This window comes from Pyrus communis, chromosome 13 (genome assembly GCF_963583255.1).
Source record: "Pyrus communis chromosome 13, drPyrComm1.1, whole genome shotgun sequence".
NCBI classification, from domain to species: Eukaryota; Viridiplantae; Streptophyta; class Magnoliopsida; order Rosales; family Rosaceae; genus Pyrus; species Pyrus communis.
Genome location: NC_084815.1, coordinates 7,183,395 through 7,198,098, shown reverse-complemented (window position 1 = coordinate 7,198,098; position 14,704 = coordinate 7,183,395). Strand labels below are relative to the sequence as shown.

Genomic DNA, 14,704 nt, shown 5'->3' with positions numbered 1-14,704 from the left:
GAGCTTAACCTTACAATGGGCTAGCAATAATATGATTCAATAAGTTGTTTATTAAACATTATTTTCTCAATTCTTAATATAAATTCAATAGAATGTAGATGGAAATTTAAAAACTAATTTTATTATGTGAATTCAGCTGCTTTGTTTGGCTTGCGAGGGTTTTTTTTTTTTTTTTTTAGCATGATTACTTCAAATATTTCGAATTTCCTTGTCAATTTACGCATATAAATACATTTAAAACGTATAAGTCGCGCGTAGCACGCCGTGATTCAAAAAATGCCTTGTGCACGCGCTTCACCCGCATGCACGAAGGCTAGTGACATGTTAAGATGGGGCACTGCATCACTGTTTTAGTGTGCTCAAAGTTGCAGCCCACATAAATCGGAAACAATCACCTCGGAACAGGCTATCATGAAAACCTCCTCCTAAACGCCCATTCAGAGCCAAGTCAACACATTATCAGTCTTTGAAATCAACTGAAAACTAGACGACCTGCTAGTTTCAACACTGTCAAAGCTATGAGATGAATCATGTTACCAGTTAAAAATGAGGAAGACCAATCAGGCTTCTCTTTTCTTCGAATGGTAGCCTCAGAAAGGAATCTGCACTCTCCATTTGAAGCTTTTTCCTTGAGCTTCAAGTTACTCTGGTCGCCAACTGCGTCTGCTTCCGGTATCCAAAACCCAGGATGGTTCTCCAAAAGTAAATGCAGTGCCATCCTATGTCCACAATGCTAAGGTTGCTTCCCCTTTTGAGACCTGACGAAAACCACCTGAAACCCACTACTGCAATACTGATGCTATTTACATCCCTCTCTTCCCTTTTTTCTCATCTCAAAAGCACAGGTCGACGCCAATCGGAAGGCTGCAAAAGTGTAGAGCGAGTCCAGTCAGCAAAAGTGTAGAGGAGAAAGGGATGTGTAGAAAATTAGAATCACTTCCCACTCAATTAAATTGGCAGGCTTCTGAGAACGTTACCATCCATTTAACCTTCCCATGATATGTGTAAATTGTGAAGTTCCTTCCAGACGATCTTATAAAAGTATCAAATATTAAAATAGCTTACTTTAATGGTTTAGTGTGCAAAGCAAGTCGCAAATGCACGCATGCAAAAAAACTTTCAAGAAGCATTTTCCATGGTAAATCATAACAATGATACTTGTGTTCTAAGATAAACGATTTCAAAGCAGACAAACAGCAAAGAGGTAGCTCAACTTTCTTATGCTGTAAAGTATGCTACAATGCTAATCCAAGACAGTCAGACAGACAACTCCAACCATCATTTCTTCTTTATGTTTGAGCACTTGGCTTCATTTATAGTCCTAGACACAAGGTAGGGGTGTGTCATGGAAGATTAACAAGTTGTGGATAAATCAATGGCTATGATTCACCACGAACCCCGACTGTTACTCCTCTACTATAGATGAAATTACCAAAATGTATTTAAACATTGAAAAAAACATTAAACAACAAATTTTTTGCCATATTTCTTTAGGGAAAAGTTCATAAAAGAAGAATTGGTTAAAATAATAACTCTATGACTCTGTCTCTTACACCGACAACTAAGGACCTCAAAAGCAATATGAGTGCAAGCAAAGTGGCAAAAACCGAAACGTTTAAGCAAACAATGATGCATGTATATAAAATAGCATAACTAAAAACTCCAAATGACATTATCAACCTAAGTGAATGAAGAGGTCAACACCTTCAAATCCTAAGAAAGCCCAACGAATGCTTCTAGCAATAATGACATTTTTAGGCAATTACTGATGCATTCATTTGAAGTAACAAAAATAAAAACCTAAGAAGCCGCAGTCATTTATCAATTAAAGTGACTAAAGTGTTCACTATGTACAGATCCTCTTAAAAATGATCTATTATTTGATTTTCTGATGCTGCTTTCTTGGGGAGACAAGAAAGCAATGTAATAGGAACATACATGCTGCAATCACAAAATGCTGGGGAAAAAAGGGACACTAGAATAAACTTCTTCGAACGGGCAAGCATCATCTCCAGACGGTCAGTATTACCACTTCTGGAGGGATCCAAAACAATGTCAGGCCATTTCGAGGTCTACTAACTTGGATAGCCTAAAGATGACACTCCTCTACAATTGTAGAAGAGTTTGGAGTTGACAAAACTGCACACACTATTCGTGTGCAGCCTGGTTTGGCAGAACTCAACAAAACCAACCTAATTGGGAATCATTTTATTCTCATGGAAGAACAGAAATCTACAAACTTTCAAAGAACAAAGAATGAATGTGTTGCCAAAAATCTCATCCACTTACATGTTTATGTGTTATCTCATGGTTATGCTTGTTTTGATACGTCTTTTCTGTTAGTCTTTACCTTTGGATTACTTCACAATTAATGTCTATTTTTTTGCGGATTCTACAAATAGGAACCTGCATTATGATGTAATCAGACCGGTTGAGTTTAATTCATATCTCTTTTATCTTCTCTTCTTCATATCTTCCCCCTTTGTTATACAACTTCATATTGTACTTTTGTCTGGTCAGTATGTTTGTGGAGCCCACTTCCTCTTAAGATATGAAGGCAGAAGAAAACTTATGACAGATCAGATTAATGGTCAACATTACATGCACAAGAAGAGGTTTACCCATTGATGACTACAGGGTAAAGCTGGAATCTTCAGAGGATTTAGAGCACCAGTCTATTCTTCAAAAATATGATTAAAGCTGCCAGTCATCACATCCAAAGAATCTGGTGAAACATTTAAGGAATCCCACTCAATATTGGTGATATATAATACATACATACATACATACATACATATATATATAAATATATATGTATGTATAATGTAATAATACTGCACTTAGAACTTAGAATCGCTTTATATTAACTTCGGATATCAAGATTATGATATCCTTAAGAGTTTTGAGTACAAAATCATATTGTATTCAGTTAGCTATGCTATAAAATGCATAACAATGGTAGAATTTATCCAACTGGGATAAAGAATTACCTGCAACCTAACACCACCATGTTTCGTTCAAGTCTCAACAGCATTTTCTATCTTCCCCATATGTAAACGGCATTATTTAGTGAATCCCAAATTGTGGAAATAAACTGTTTTGACGGAAGCTTCTCATTAAATCACCGACTTGTATGGTTTGCCCTGCCTGCAGATAACAAACATATGATCCAGTCGCACTAAGGTTTAATCAAACCTTCCCCTCCACAATTAGTCCATGCTCATGCATCAAATTACATATAAAAAGATTACAGGGACTATTCTCATGGAAATACTTAAAAGTAGAATCTAAATAGATTATTGAACTGATAACTTGTTCTTTCCATATCAACTGGAATTATGAGTTAGTATCGTTTGTTCAAATAAACAAAGACATACAACTGAATTTTCTAAACGCCCCTGTAGCTGCTTAAGAACAAAAGAATCAGACATTTGAGCCAGGAAACAAGCACATCCGTAAACATTACAGTTAAGATAAATTCAGCAAAAACAAATAAACGAAGCTCCACAATATTCATACCTGCAACCTAAACTAAGAAACAAGAAGTAATTGCTTATGAATAAGGTCAAGTTTACAAGTCCTTCAATCGGTTATTGAATACATTCATCTGCAAAGAATCAACCTGTACCCAATATGTTTTTGAATACGTCATCTGATATTTAAGTATGACCAATCATTACATGTTTAACAAGATCTGGCCCAGAACTCAATTTATAACACTTATAAGAAGTCTAAAAAATTATCATATACTAACTTTAGTCAAAATACAAATAATGCACATAACAGTTACATGCATGCAAATTTAAAGAAAAAATGGTCCAGAAATAAAACAAAATTGAAAGAAATAACTTGCCTTTAAGATTCTTTGCGCATATGATTCCTTTCCCTGGTTCAGATACAGTTGCTAATATGCATCTATAAAAGAAAAGTTATAGGCCAATAAGATTAAATATGTAATCGGCTAAAATTTCAGAAGTACAAGAATGGCAAGATACAAGGAGACTCCAAATTGTAGAAAGAGAAAGAAATCTAATCAGTACCATGTGGTGGTCCTTGAAACATCATTCATTCAGCATCCTAACCCTTTGTAAGCGTGCCCGTATAAAGCCCCATAGTTTCCTGGGCAATAACATCTGGGGAAATACCCCTCTCCTTCATTTCACCAAATAACTGAATTGCTCTATCAATATTCCCAAGTCTAAAATACCCAATCATGAGCACAGTGTAAGTCACAGCATCGGGAATAACATTTTTTCTCTTCATTTCGTCAAACAAGAAGCTGGCACAATCCATGCGGAAGGACTTGCAAAACCCATCTATTAAACAGGTATAAGTAATTGCATTGGGCAAATGGTTATTCCTCAACATTTCATTGAACAACACCCATGCCTTCTTCATGTCTCCAATTCTATAAAACCCAGCAATTAGAGATGTGTAAGAAATGACATCCACACCCAAACCCCTTTCACTCATTTCCTTGAACAAGTTATAAGCTTCACACATTTTGCCTCCATTGCAGAATGTGTTAATAAGGATCGTGTATGTTACTGCATTGGGCATGACACCAACTTTAAGCATTCCTTTATACACAATCAAAGCCTTCTTTGTACTTAACTTCTTTGCAAAACCATTCATAAGAGTATTATAATTTGCAACTTCTGGATGTATATTCCTCTTGAGCATTTGAGGGAAAAATTCCCATGCTTTTTCGGGTTGCCTTTCCTTGCACAAACTCTTGATGACTGCATTATAAGTATATGAGTTAAGGTTTATGCCTTGGTTGTGCATCTCATACATAAATTTCAAGGCTTCCTTCAAGCGTCCTTCCCTACAGTACCCTTCAACAATGAGAGTGCAAGTGATGGCATCAGGGCGCATCCCATCAGCCACAAGATCACGAAAAATATCCAGTGAGTCATCCACCAACCCAATCTTACAAAGACCACATATCAGTGAGCTATAGCTAACTAAAGACGGTTTAATTTTATAATGCTCCATTTCTTCGAACAAAGTGAGAGCAATCTCAATATCTCCTTCCTTGCAAAGTCCATCTATCAAAATGGTATAGCAATAAACATCTGGTAGTGTCCCATACGTCTTCATTTCTTCCAAAACCTTCAAAGCTTCATATGTTTTGCCATTTTGGCAAAAACCAAAAACTATGGCGTTATAACAGTAACTATTAAGAGGTTGATTTCTGCATCTCAAGTTCCGAATAAAGTCCAAAGCAAACTCAACCCATCCAACGTTACAAAGTGCATGAATATATTTGGTGTATATCACAACAGTTGGTTGTTTCCCACTCTTCTCCATTTCCTGAAGAATGTCAGTCGCTTCATCTATATCTACACCCTTCCCTTCATGTCCTTGGCAGTAAAAGTTCATCATAATAGTGTAACTGTAAACATTAGGTGAAGGACCATACTTTCTTAAACATTTGAATAAACTTCTAACAGATTCCAATTTGTTTGCTTCAGCCAAACACTTGAGCAAAAAATTACAAGACCCAATGTGTGGTTCAAGCTGCATGTTTTTGGTCTGCACAAAAACATCGACAGCATTCTCAAGCATCGAGTTGGCAGCAAAAGTCATAATGAGGGCATCAAATACAAGAGTTCTCACCCCATTGTGAGGTGAATCAAATAAATATGGGAACAACCCAAATGCATCATACTTAGCATCTCGATAATAGCAAACAATATCACTGAGCAAAGACTGCACTTCCATTTTCATCCCCGCCAATGCAAAGACATGAACAATAACACTAAATGCACTTAAAGAATTGGAAAAGCCATACTGCTTCACAGACCTGGAGAACCTCAGGTCCCATGCAACCTCCCAATCCAAAGATTTAAACACTCTGGTAACAACTGGATAAAGTTTCCGCTTTTCCCAAATGCTGGACCTTTCTCTCACAGCTTTAATCTCCTGAATCACATAGGCATCAACCGGCAATGGGTTTTCCTCACACACATGGGCATCTGTCGTCAACAGCGCAGATGCAGTGGCGTAATATGCTCTAAAATACCCCTTCTCCACAAGAAACAGAGAGTTTCGGAGAAAACCCGAATCAACGAAACATGATTTGAACATGGGCGGATACCCATTACAACCTTGTCAACGTTCTTCAAGTAAAAGATAACACATTGCCTTATCCCAACTCTCCGGGTTGGCCAAAGGCATGCCTGAACGCAAAACCCAAATCAAAGAACTGAATTCGTAGCCTAAAATATCAATATTTCCCAAAAAGGCTGGTTTTTGGTAAAATAAGTTAACTGAATTTGTACCCTAAAGTTTCAATCTTTCCCCAAAAAAGCAAGTTTTCGACACCAATTTGATCAGCCATTATCTAGCACATAGAAGAATCACGAAAGAAAAACAGAGCAAAAATTGGAAGCAAACTTGAAGAATTGAGATCAGATACCTCAGAGAGAGATACAGGACGAACCCTCCAACCGAGAAGTCGGGCAGTAAAGTCGCGAGCAACCGGCCGGCGACGCAGGAGAGGAGACGAGAGAGAGAAGTCGAATGAATTGGGGGTTTTGCTGGGTAAAATTTTAAACACCAACCGAAAACCTTTTGAATTGGCCCCGACAAGTGGCCCAAAAAAATAAAAAATAAGAAGAAATTTGAAATAGGTCTAATTTTGTAAGCCACTTTTTGAAATAGATTCAATTTTTAGTCACTTTTAATTTTTGAAATAGGTCCAATTTTTAGTTTCTTTGGACTCATATCAAAAGACCCCAAAAAATAATGGCATTTGTCACTCTTGACTCTTTAACAGAGGGATTGTGGGTGGACTCGCCAGAGAAGTTGGGCGGGTTTGGGTTCGGGTTCGGGTTCGGGTTCCGGTTTAGGTTGATGCCAGGGTCGACGAAGACAGAGTGAGAAGAGAGGAATTGAGTGAGGTCTGGTAGTGTTTGGTTACAGAGATAGCAAGTGCTTTGGGAGAGAGCTTTTAAATGAAGTGTAATAATATTATTGATCCACGTATCGTGATGAGTGATTACTTGAAATAAAAAACGAATAAGGATTCTCTTCGGATCCTAGGGTTTCACGTTTAGTTCATTCATTATAGATTGTGTAATCAGAAGTTATTTTAAATTTTATTATTTAAAAATGAACACAAACAATATTTGAGGAAAACTGATCGCACGATATACGATGAATGGACATAATTCACGAATCTCCGAGATCCTCACAAAAAAGATCTAGATTCATCAAAAACCACATAATCGTTTTGTTATGGCCCCAACTGCCAAGAAAGGCAGCATCGTCGTCTCCCCCGAACCCAATCGATGACAACAAACCTTGAACTTCCAACGTTCAAGAATTTGGACCACGACGATCCACGAGGCTTAGCACAATGACGAGTGGAGTGGCACCACACCCATGGGGCACCACCATGGCTATGCCAACGGCAACAGCCATCGTGGCAACTCAGGGCGAGATCCAAGCCCAAGGTGGAAGCCTCACCTTGCAGCTGCAAGCCTTGGCCTATACCACCTTGCAGCAACAGGCTTAGGCCCGCGCGACGAGGGAATCCAGCTCAACCCGTTATAAGCAAGCCCAAACCGCAGCTATAGCTGCAAAGGCAACAGCCCAGACCTCGCGGGTCTAAGACCAGTGCGAGCCCAGCGAACCCCAAGGGCAAGCCGTGTCACTCCAGCCCATACGGACCGAAGCTTAAGGCAAGCCAACCCGAGCTGCGACTTGGTGCGAGCCCATCGCGCTCCTGAGCTGAGCCCAAGTCCAGCACTTATATGCGCTGCATGCAGACCAGCCCACTCCCGTGGTCTCCCAAGTTGCCCAAACCGATCCAAGATCGGTTCAACTGTCCCGACTTTAGATTTCTGGGCCGACGATTGAACTAGGGGCATTTTCACCCCATTTCTTCTCATATTTGACATTTCCCAACTCAAATCTCGCGCTCGGAGTCCATTACACTTCCACTACTCAAGGAGACACATATCGTCCAAGCTCTTCCAACCCAAATGGTGAACAACACTTGTCTCAATAAGTCATGCAGCTGACAAGTGCCTTTGCATAGCAGACGACCTTAGTGAATTAACTCTAGTAACGCACCGTGAAACAACGTGCCCCAAACAAGGTGTCTCGAAGTAGGACAAGGGTAGACAAAGAACCTCTCCAGCAGCGTCCCAGCTAGCAGCCACTTGACCAGCCACAAACCGAGCGTTTCAGGAGTGTACACTTCCGACTGGGCCCCCGAGATAGCGTATACTCTCGTCTAAATGCGCAGAGGAGTGTGCACTTTTGGCTAGGCCCACGAGTGAGCATACACTCACAGTTGGGACCACACTTCGATAATCAACATGAACAACCTTTTAGGTAAAGTGTTCATTCGCAATTAGGCCCGCAAGGAGCATCATCCACCTCACATTGGAGTAGGTAGCACGACAGACGAAAAGAAGTAGTCACTCAATCCGGCTTAAGTTCAACAGGCAGCTTGCGAGAAATTCACTTGCCTATTATGAATGTACCATATGCATCTGCCGCGGTGTAAACTAGCCAAACATATAAAAGAGCAGCCTAGACTAGCAGGTCAAGACCGGGGGCAACCAAGAGTTCCCCTACCCCAACAAAGGAAAATTCAGGAAGAAGTAGATAGGCTATTGACCGAGCGATTGCACAATTTCCAACACTACAAGGTCATCGATAAAACATAACGACGGGACATGACCAATATAAGCAGGTCACCCTTCACAGACGAGATCGAGCAGGCAGAACCTCCACGTAAGTTCAGTATGCCACATTTCACATCCTTCAAAGGAGATGGAGATTCGGAGAGACACTTAAAGCACTACCGAAGTACAATGGTCCTTTATCAAAACAACGATGCTCTTATGTACAAGATATTCGCCACCACTTTACAAGGCCAAGCATAGAGACCAATCCACAACTAAAGAAGCCCCAACACCCAAGAACTACTCTAAAGTTCTCAATCTCGATCCACAGAATCCTCTGCGACATCAAAAGTGAACCTTGGTTCAAGCTACCGAAGTAATCAAAGGAGATACTTCCAAGTTGGACCATACGAAGTACTGCACATTTCATCGAGGTCCTGGTCACACAACTGACAACTGTTACGCTTTGAGGAACTACCTAGAGAAACTGGTGAAAGAGGGCAAGGTTGACACATACTTGGACAAGCCATATGCGCAGCTTATAAGGAACACATACGCCGACGAAGAACCGCCGACCAAGACAATCAGTATTGATGGCATCTTCGCCGAATCCGAGCACTTTGGGGGCCACCAACAACTCCAAGAAGATGAATATCCAGCAGGCTCTACCAGTCTCATAGGTACTAGAACCTGGAGGAGTGAAAAACAAGGGTGAATGAGCCTAAAAATAAAGTTTCGTAAAAACCTTTTCGAAAACATAATAACCCCTTGCCGTAAAACAAGTATAGTTTACAAAATATACATACTACATGTAGTAAGAAAATACCTACCGTAGCATGCACAATGACAAGATTGCCATACGTCGCAATATTGCATAAATGAACATATAACAACCAATATCACATAATCTCGCATAAGGAAACAAATCATATCGGGTGATCATCGATACATGCTGACACTCAAGTTTATGCAGAGGTATTTTGACATGAACAAGACTAGGTGTAACAATAATATACGTTTTAGTACTACAATCACGTGAAGATTAGCGCTATGCGCAACACATACGAGTCGGAGTTGCCTATTACAACCTGTATGACAAGACTGACACCTACAATGGATCCAAAGTGAGCGTACGGTGTGCATATACATATGAAAAACTAGCCCTGGCCCAGGCAAATACCAACATCGATGCAGCAAACGATGAGCAAGTAACATAATTATAATCATGCCACATCCATTCAACAATTCTAGTCAATATCATACTATCCTTGACCATAAATATAATTAAGGCATCCTTTTAATTGTGCACCCTGTAGGGTTATTTCATCATTTCCCAACAAAGGCATTTCTTATAAATGTTAATTTAATCATGACAATCACGTAGAGAATTTATTAATAATTGTATATATGGAAACTAACCAATATATATATATATATATATATATATATATATATATATATAGAAAGAAAAGACCCACTCACAGTTACTTGCAAGGTCGCAGCCATTCAGACATGAAAAGCCAGAGTCTCCAATAGTAAAACTTAACTAAGACAATTAAATTTGGGAAAATGGAGTGCATATTTGAAATCAGAGCATCGAATTACACTAAAAGGGGTCTCTGGCAAATTTTGTGAAAAGTCAACGGTTAACCTTAAAAGTCAACTGAGACTCCCCGGTAGTCAACTACATTAAAACTTTGGAATCTTACTAAATGGATGTCAAAAATAGACTCGAGACATCGACCATTTTTTTACCTCCTCTTCTTCTCTCCGTCGGGTTGCTGCTGCAATCGTCGGATAATTCCCAGCTCCGGCCACCTAATTTCTTCACTAAACCTAGCCTTCCAATATATCAAAACAAAGCTCAGAGGACAAGGGACTAAAATATACCTTTGGTTTCCTCGGCCGTGACCGGAGTTAGCGGGAAAACGACTCAAAGTCGTCGAGCTCACGCTTGAAAATATGGAAACCCAAGGTGTTTTTGTGCCAAAACATTGCTAAATCACATGCATAATGACTCAATCATCATTAAAATGAGACGGGGAAGACAAATCGAGTGGTCATGACACTTACCTTGGTCAGATTCGTCATTTCCTTGCCAAAATCCTCTCGGATTCAAATGAAGTCCAACTCCTTAGTCGTGAGCACATAATGCGTGTGAAAGAGACTAATGAGAAGGAAAGATAGAAGGTTCATATGTTGGTTTGGGTCGATCTCGCTGGAGATGACGGTGATTGGTGATGGTCCTGCCGTTGTCGTGTCATAGACGAACGAAATAGTTAAAGGAGAGAGAGGTATCGGGAGAGGAGAGATAGCTAAATGAGAGATGGGGAGAGTTAAAGTGAAAGTGTGGTAGGGTAAGATGGTAGCCAATGTATGGTGGCTTAAGAGAAAGGGAAACAGGGGAGAATGGGAAGGAAAGACACAGGGACAAGGGTGATAGGTGACCCACATGAGTGGGTCCCACCATGTAGAAAATCTACACAGAAAAATTAATAAAATGATGAAGGGTGTTAATCCAGAATAATGAATTCACCAAAATGCCCTTGAACTTCATAAGTCCATAAAATCTCCGTTATAACTTCAAATTCGATTTTGTTTGCGCATACGCATTCGTATTGCCGAGTACTACAAGGAAATGGGAAAATAATGAATCATACATCTCTAAACAATGGTCAACGAAAAATCAAAATTCTTGCTTCCCAAGGCATTTTCGTCAATTCACATTTTTAAAATTTATAAAATCGTAAAGTTAAGGACAGGTTGTCACATACATCTCTATCATGTGCTTCACATGTGTTCTGTTTGTCTTGTGTGTTTCATGTATTTTGTGTTTATATATCTCTATCATGATTTTCATATTCTTCCATAGTGTTTCATGTATCGATTTAGTGGTTTTTCAATATTTATCAGAATTTAAATATTTTTAGGTTAAAATGTTCATAATATTAATTTAGGATAGTCTACATAATTTTTTTTTATTTTTATAAAGTTAATTAAAAAAAAAAAAAAGCCTAAATTCATTCTTTAATAATCTTGGGCTAAAATTTTAGATCATAAGGGTTGGAGCAGAAAAATTGTTTCTGGGTTAAAATCTAAATTTTTTGGGCTAAAAATTTTAGGTTTTAGGCCAAGGGTTGGAAATAGTCTTAGTAAGGAGTGTTTAAATATGGTAGAGTTAGAGGTGATAAAGTCATGTATTACAAATTTTGTAAGAAAAAATACTCTCTTTTTGGATATGAATATTCCTCCAAAACATGAATGTAGTGTTGAGGGTTCTCATGATCCCATTTCATGGGTCATATAGTTGGAATTTTGATGCTGTTGTACATAAGTTAATTTTGTAATGCCGAGCCTTCATATGAATATTTTTTTTTTTTTTTACTCTAGTTCATACAGATGAAAAGATGAACATGTTGGTTGTATAAGAGGTTGTCCTGAATTTTTTTGTTTATGATATTTTTAATGCATTTTTTTTTTTTTTTGTCAGGGTTCACTCATCTTATCTTTAATTTTGGCTACTCCTACTTTATTTCGGATATCCTCATTCCTAATCTTGCACGCAATAAATGACAGGATTAGGAATAAGGTTATCCAAGGTAAAGTATGAGTAGTCGAAATTGAAGATAAGATGAGAAAAAATCGGTTAAGGTGGTTTGGACATGTGAAACAAAGACTTATAGACACTCTGGTTAGAAGATGCGATTACGAGACAGAGACTCAGGGCCAAAGGGGTAGAGCAAGACCTAGGAAGACTTGGAAAGAGACTCTAAGAAAAGACTTGGAGTACTTGGATCTAATGGAATACGTGGTATAGAACCAAGCACAATGGCGTTCTAGGATTCATACAGTTAATCCCACTTAGTAGGATAAGACTTTGTTATTGTTGTATATTGATAACTGTTGATCATGAATATGTTGTGGAGCCAAAAATAATCAAAAAGTGACACGTAGATTTTGGGCAAAAAGGACAAAATTACCCTTGAGGAGCACTGGAATTCCTACGCGCGAGCAGTGGAAAAACATTCCATAATCAAGTCAAAAATGCCCAAATAGGTATTTATTTTCAAACCTATTTCATCCATCCTCATCATATCTTCTCCACAAGGTAACCCCCAAAACATTCCATTTAAAATTATGTTAATTGGTCAATTAATAGATTTATTACCTAATTAATCTATTAATTGTCAATTAAACTACCAATTGCACCCAAAAAAACTCCCACGAGGCCAGTCACCTTCTCTTTCAAAGGGGGCCGGCCATGCACTATACATTCAACCTCATTTCCTCTAAAAAGCTAGGTCTTGATTCTTGCTAAACACTCAAAAATTCCCCAAACATTTTTCTCTCAAAATTCTAACTTTGGTATCGGAGGTTCTTCGGCCAAAGCCCCCCAACAAAAATCATCGTGGGCGCATAAGGCTCTTGGCCTTGACCAAATGTGTTATTTGTTTTGTAGGTGCAATTTTGTTCAAGATCAAGGAGGAAGAAATTTGCATCCACAAATTGGTGTTTTCATTGAGAGCTAAGTCACATGCTCATAGAAGACTCTTGCATTCAACATTTCTAATTTTCTTCATTCATTCGTAGATTTTCCCACACGTTCCTATTCCTTAAATTTTTATATAAATTCTTTGAATAGCCCTGGGGAAGAAATACAATGATGAAAAAAATTATGAAACAACAATAAAAGGCGCTCCCTATAAATTTGGGTTTTCACCTAATGGATCGTGGAGCAACCATTGCCACTGTCGTGGCTTAATTTCTGCAGCCAAATAAAAAAAACCAGCCCGTGTCAACTAATCCCAGCGCGAGCCCATGCTCCAGCACAAAAGGCCATGGAAAGAAGGTCCACGTGAGCCCAAAACCCATGCGAAGACTCATATGCCATGCGGCCTGATGTTCAGACCCAAGCCATGAAGCCAGCATAACGTAGCGCAGCAAGCCCATAATCCAAGCTCCAAAAGGTGCGGGCCCAGCCTCTGGCGAGAGCAGACCTCATCCATGCGCAAGCAGCCCAGCTACAATCAGCGGGTCAAGGTGACTCGGATCCGCGCCCGCGCGCCTATGATCCAAATCCGTGACCCCAAGTACCCATACAAACCTATTTTTGGGCTATTCAATTCCATTTTTGGTTGATCCGACCCACTTTTTAAATATTTTGGACCTATTTTATGTAGGTTTAGCATATCTTAGCTCAAATCTCTCGCATCTAAGGTTTTTTATTTTCTTGTCCATTTGTAGATGTTTTGTACGTTCTTATTTTTAGAATTTTTTTATTTGCAAAATTTCTTCGATAAAATGTAAAAGGAAAGTACAATGGCTAGAAATTTAGAAACTTCAACGAACAAAAATTCCAATGTTCAAGAGATGAGACCACAGCGATCCACAAGGCTAAACCTGATAATAAGTGAAGCGGCATCATCACCACAAATGCCCTCACCGCGATGGTTGCCATGTTGGAGCCTCGTTGCCACTACCACAGGCCAAGTCGTGTCATCCAAGCTTGCCATGCCATCCAAGGCCCATGACACCAAGACCACGGCTCAAGCTATATCACTTCAAGCCCAATGCGAACCCAACGCGTTGCCAAGCCCAGCCCTAGCCTCGCACCCACGTGCGCTACACACCGAGCAGTCCACTCCCGTAGCCCAGCCTGCTCTCACCGAGCAGCTTGCTCTCGTGGCCTAGCCTACTCCCGTAGTCCAGCTTGCTCCCATGGCCCAACCTATTCCTGCAGCCCAGTCTGCTCCCGTGGCCTTCCTAGCACCCCAAATTGATCCAAGATTAGTTCAACAGTCCCAACTCCAAATTTCCGGACCGACGATCAAACTGGGAGCATTTTCACTACATTTTTCTACGGATTTGATATTTCCCAACTTAAATCTCGCACCCGGAGTCTACCACACTTCAAGGAGACATATTCCTTCCAAGCTATTCCAACCCAAATGGAGAACAACACTTGTCTCAACAAGTTATAGAGTTGACGAGCGCCCTCGCACAGCAGACGACCTTGGTGAACTAGCTATTGTAGTGTACCGAGATGCAACGTGCCCTAG

At 39.6% G+C, this 14,704-nt stretch overlaps 1 protein-coding gene across 2 annotated transcripts; it reads right to left on the bottom strand.

Annotated features, from left to right (window-relative positions):
• Nucleotides 1–407: 407 nt before the first annotated feature.
• LOC137712982 (pentatricopeptide repeat-containing protein At1g62914, mitochondrial-like) lies at nucleotides 408–6,559 on the bottom strand. Of its 2 annotated transcripts, XM_068452203.1 has the most exons (5): nucleotides 6,425–6,559; nucleotides 4,041–6,185; nucleotides 2,991–3,915; nucleotides 2,622–2,725; nucleotides 408–864 (listed from the first exon to the last, which is right to left on the bottom strand). In XM_068452203.1, the coding sequence occupies exon 2, from the start codon at nucleotides 6,091–6,093 to the stop codon at nucleotides 4,078–4,080; it is 2,016 nt and encodes a 671-aa protein (XP_068308304.1). In that variant the 5' UTR covers nucleotides 6,094–6,185; nucleotides 6,425–6,559; the 3' UTR covers nucleotides 408–864; nucleotides 2,622–2,725; nucleotides 2,991–3,915; nucleotides 4,041–4,077. The 2 variants fall into 2 exon arrangements, with proteins under 2 accessions (XP_068308304.1, XP_068308303.1); XM_068452202.1 differs by having other exon boundaries at nucleotides 4,041–6,557.
• Nucleotides 6,560–14,704: the final 8,145 nt, after the last annotated feature.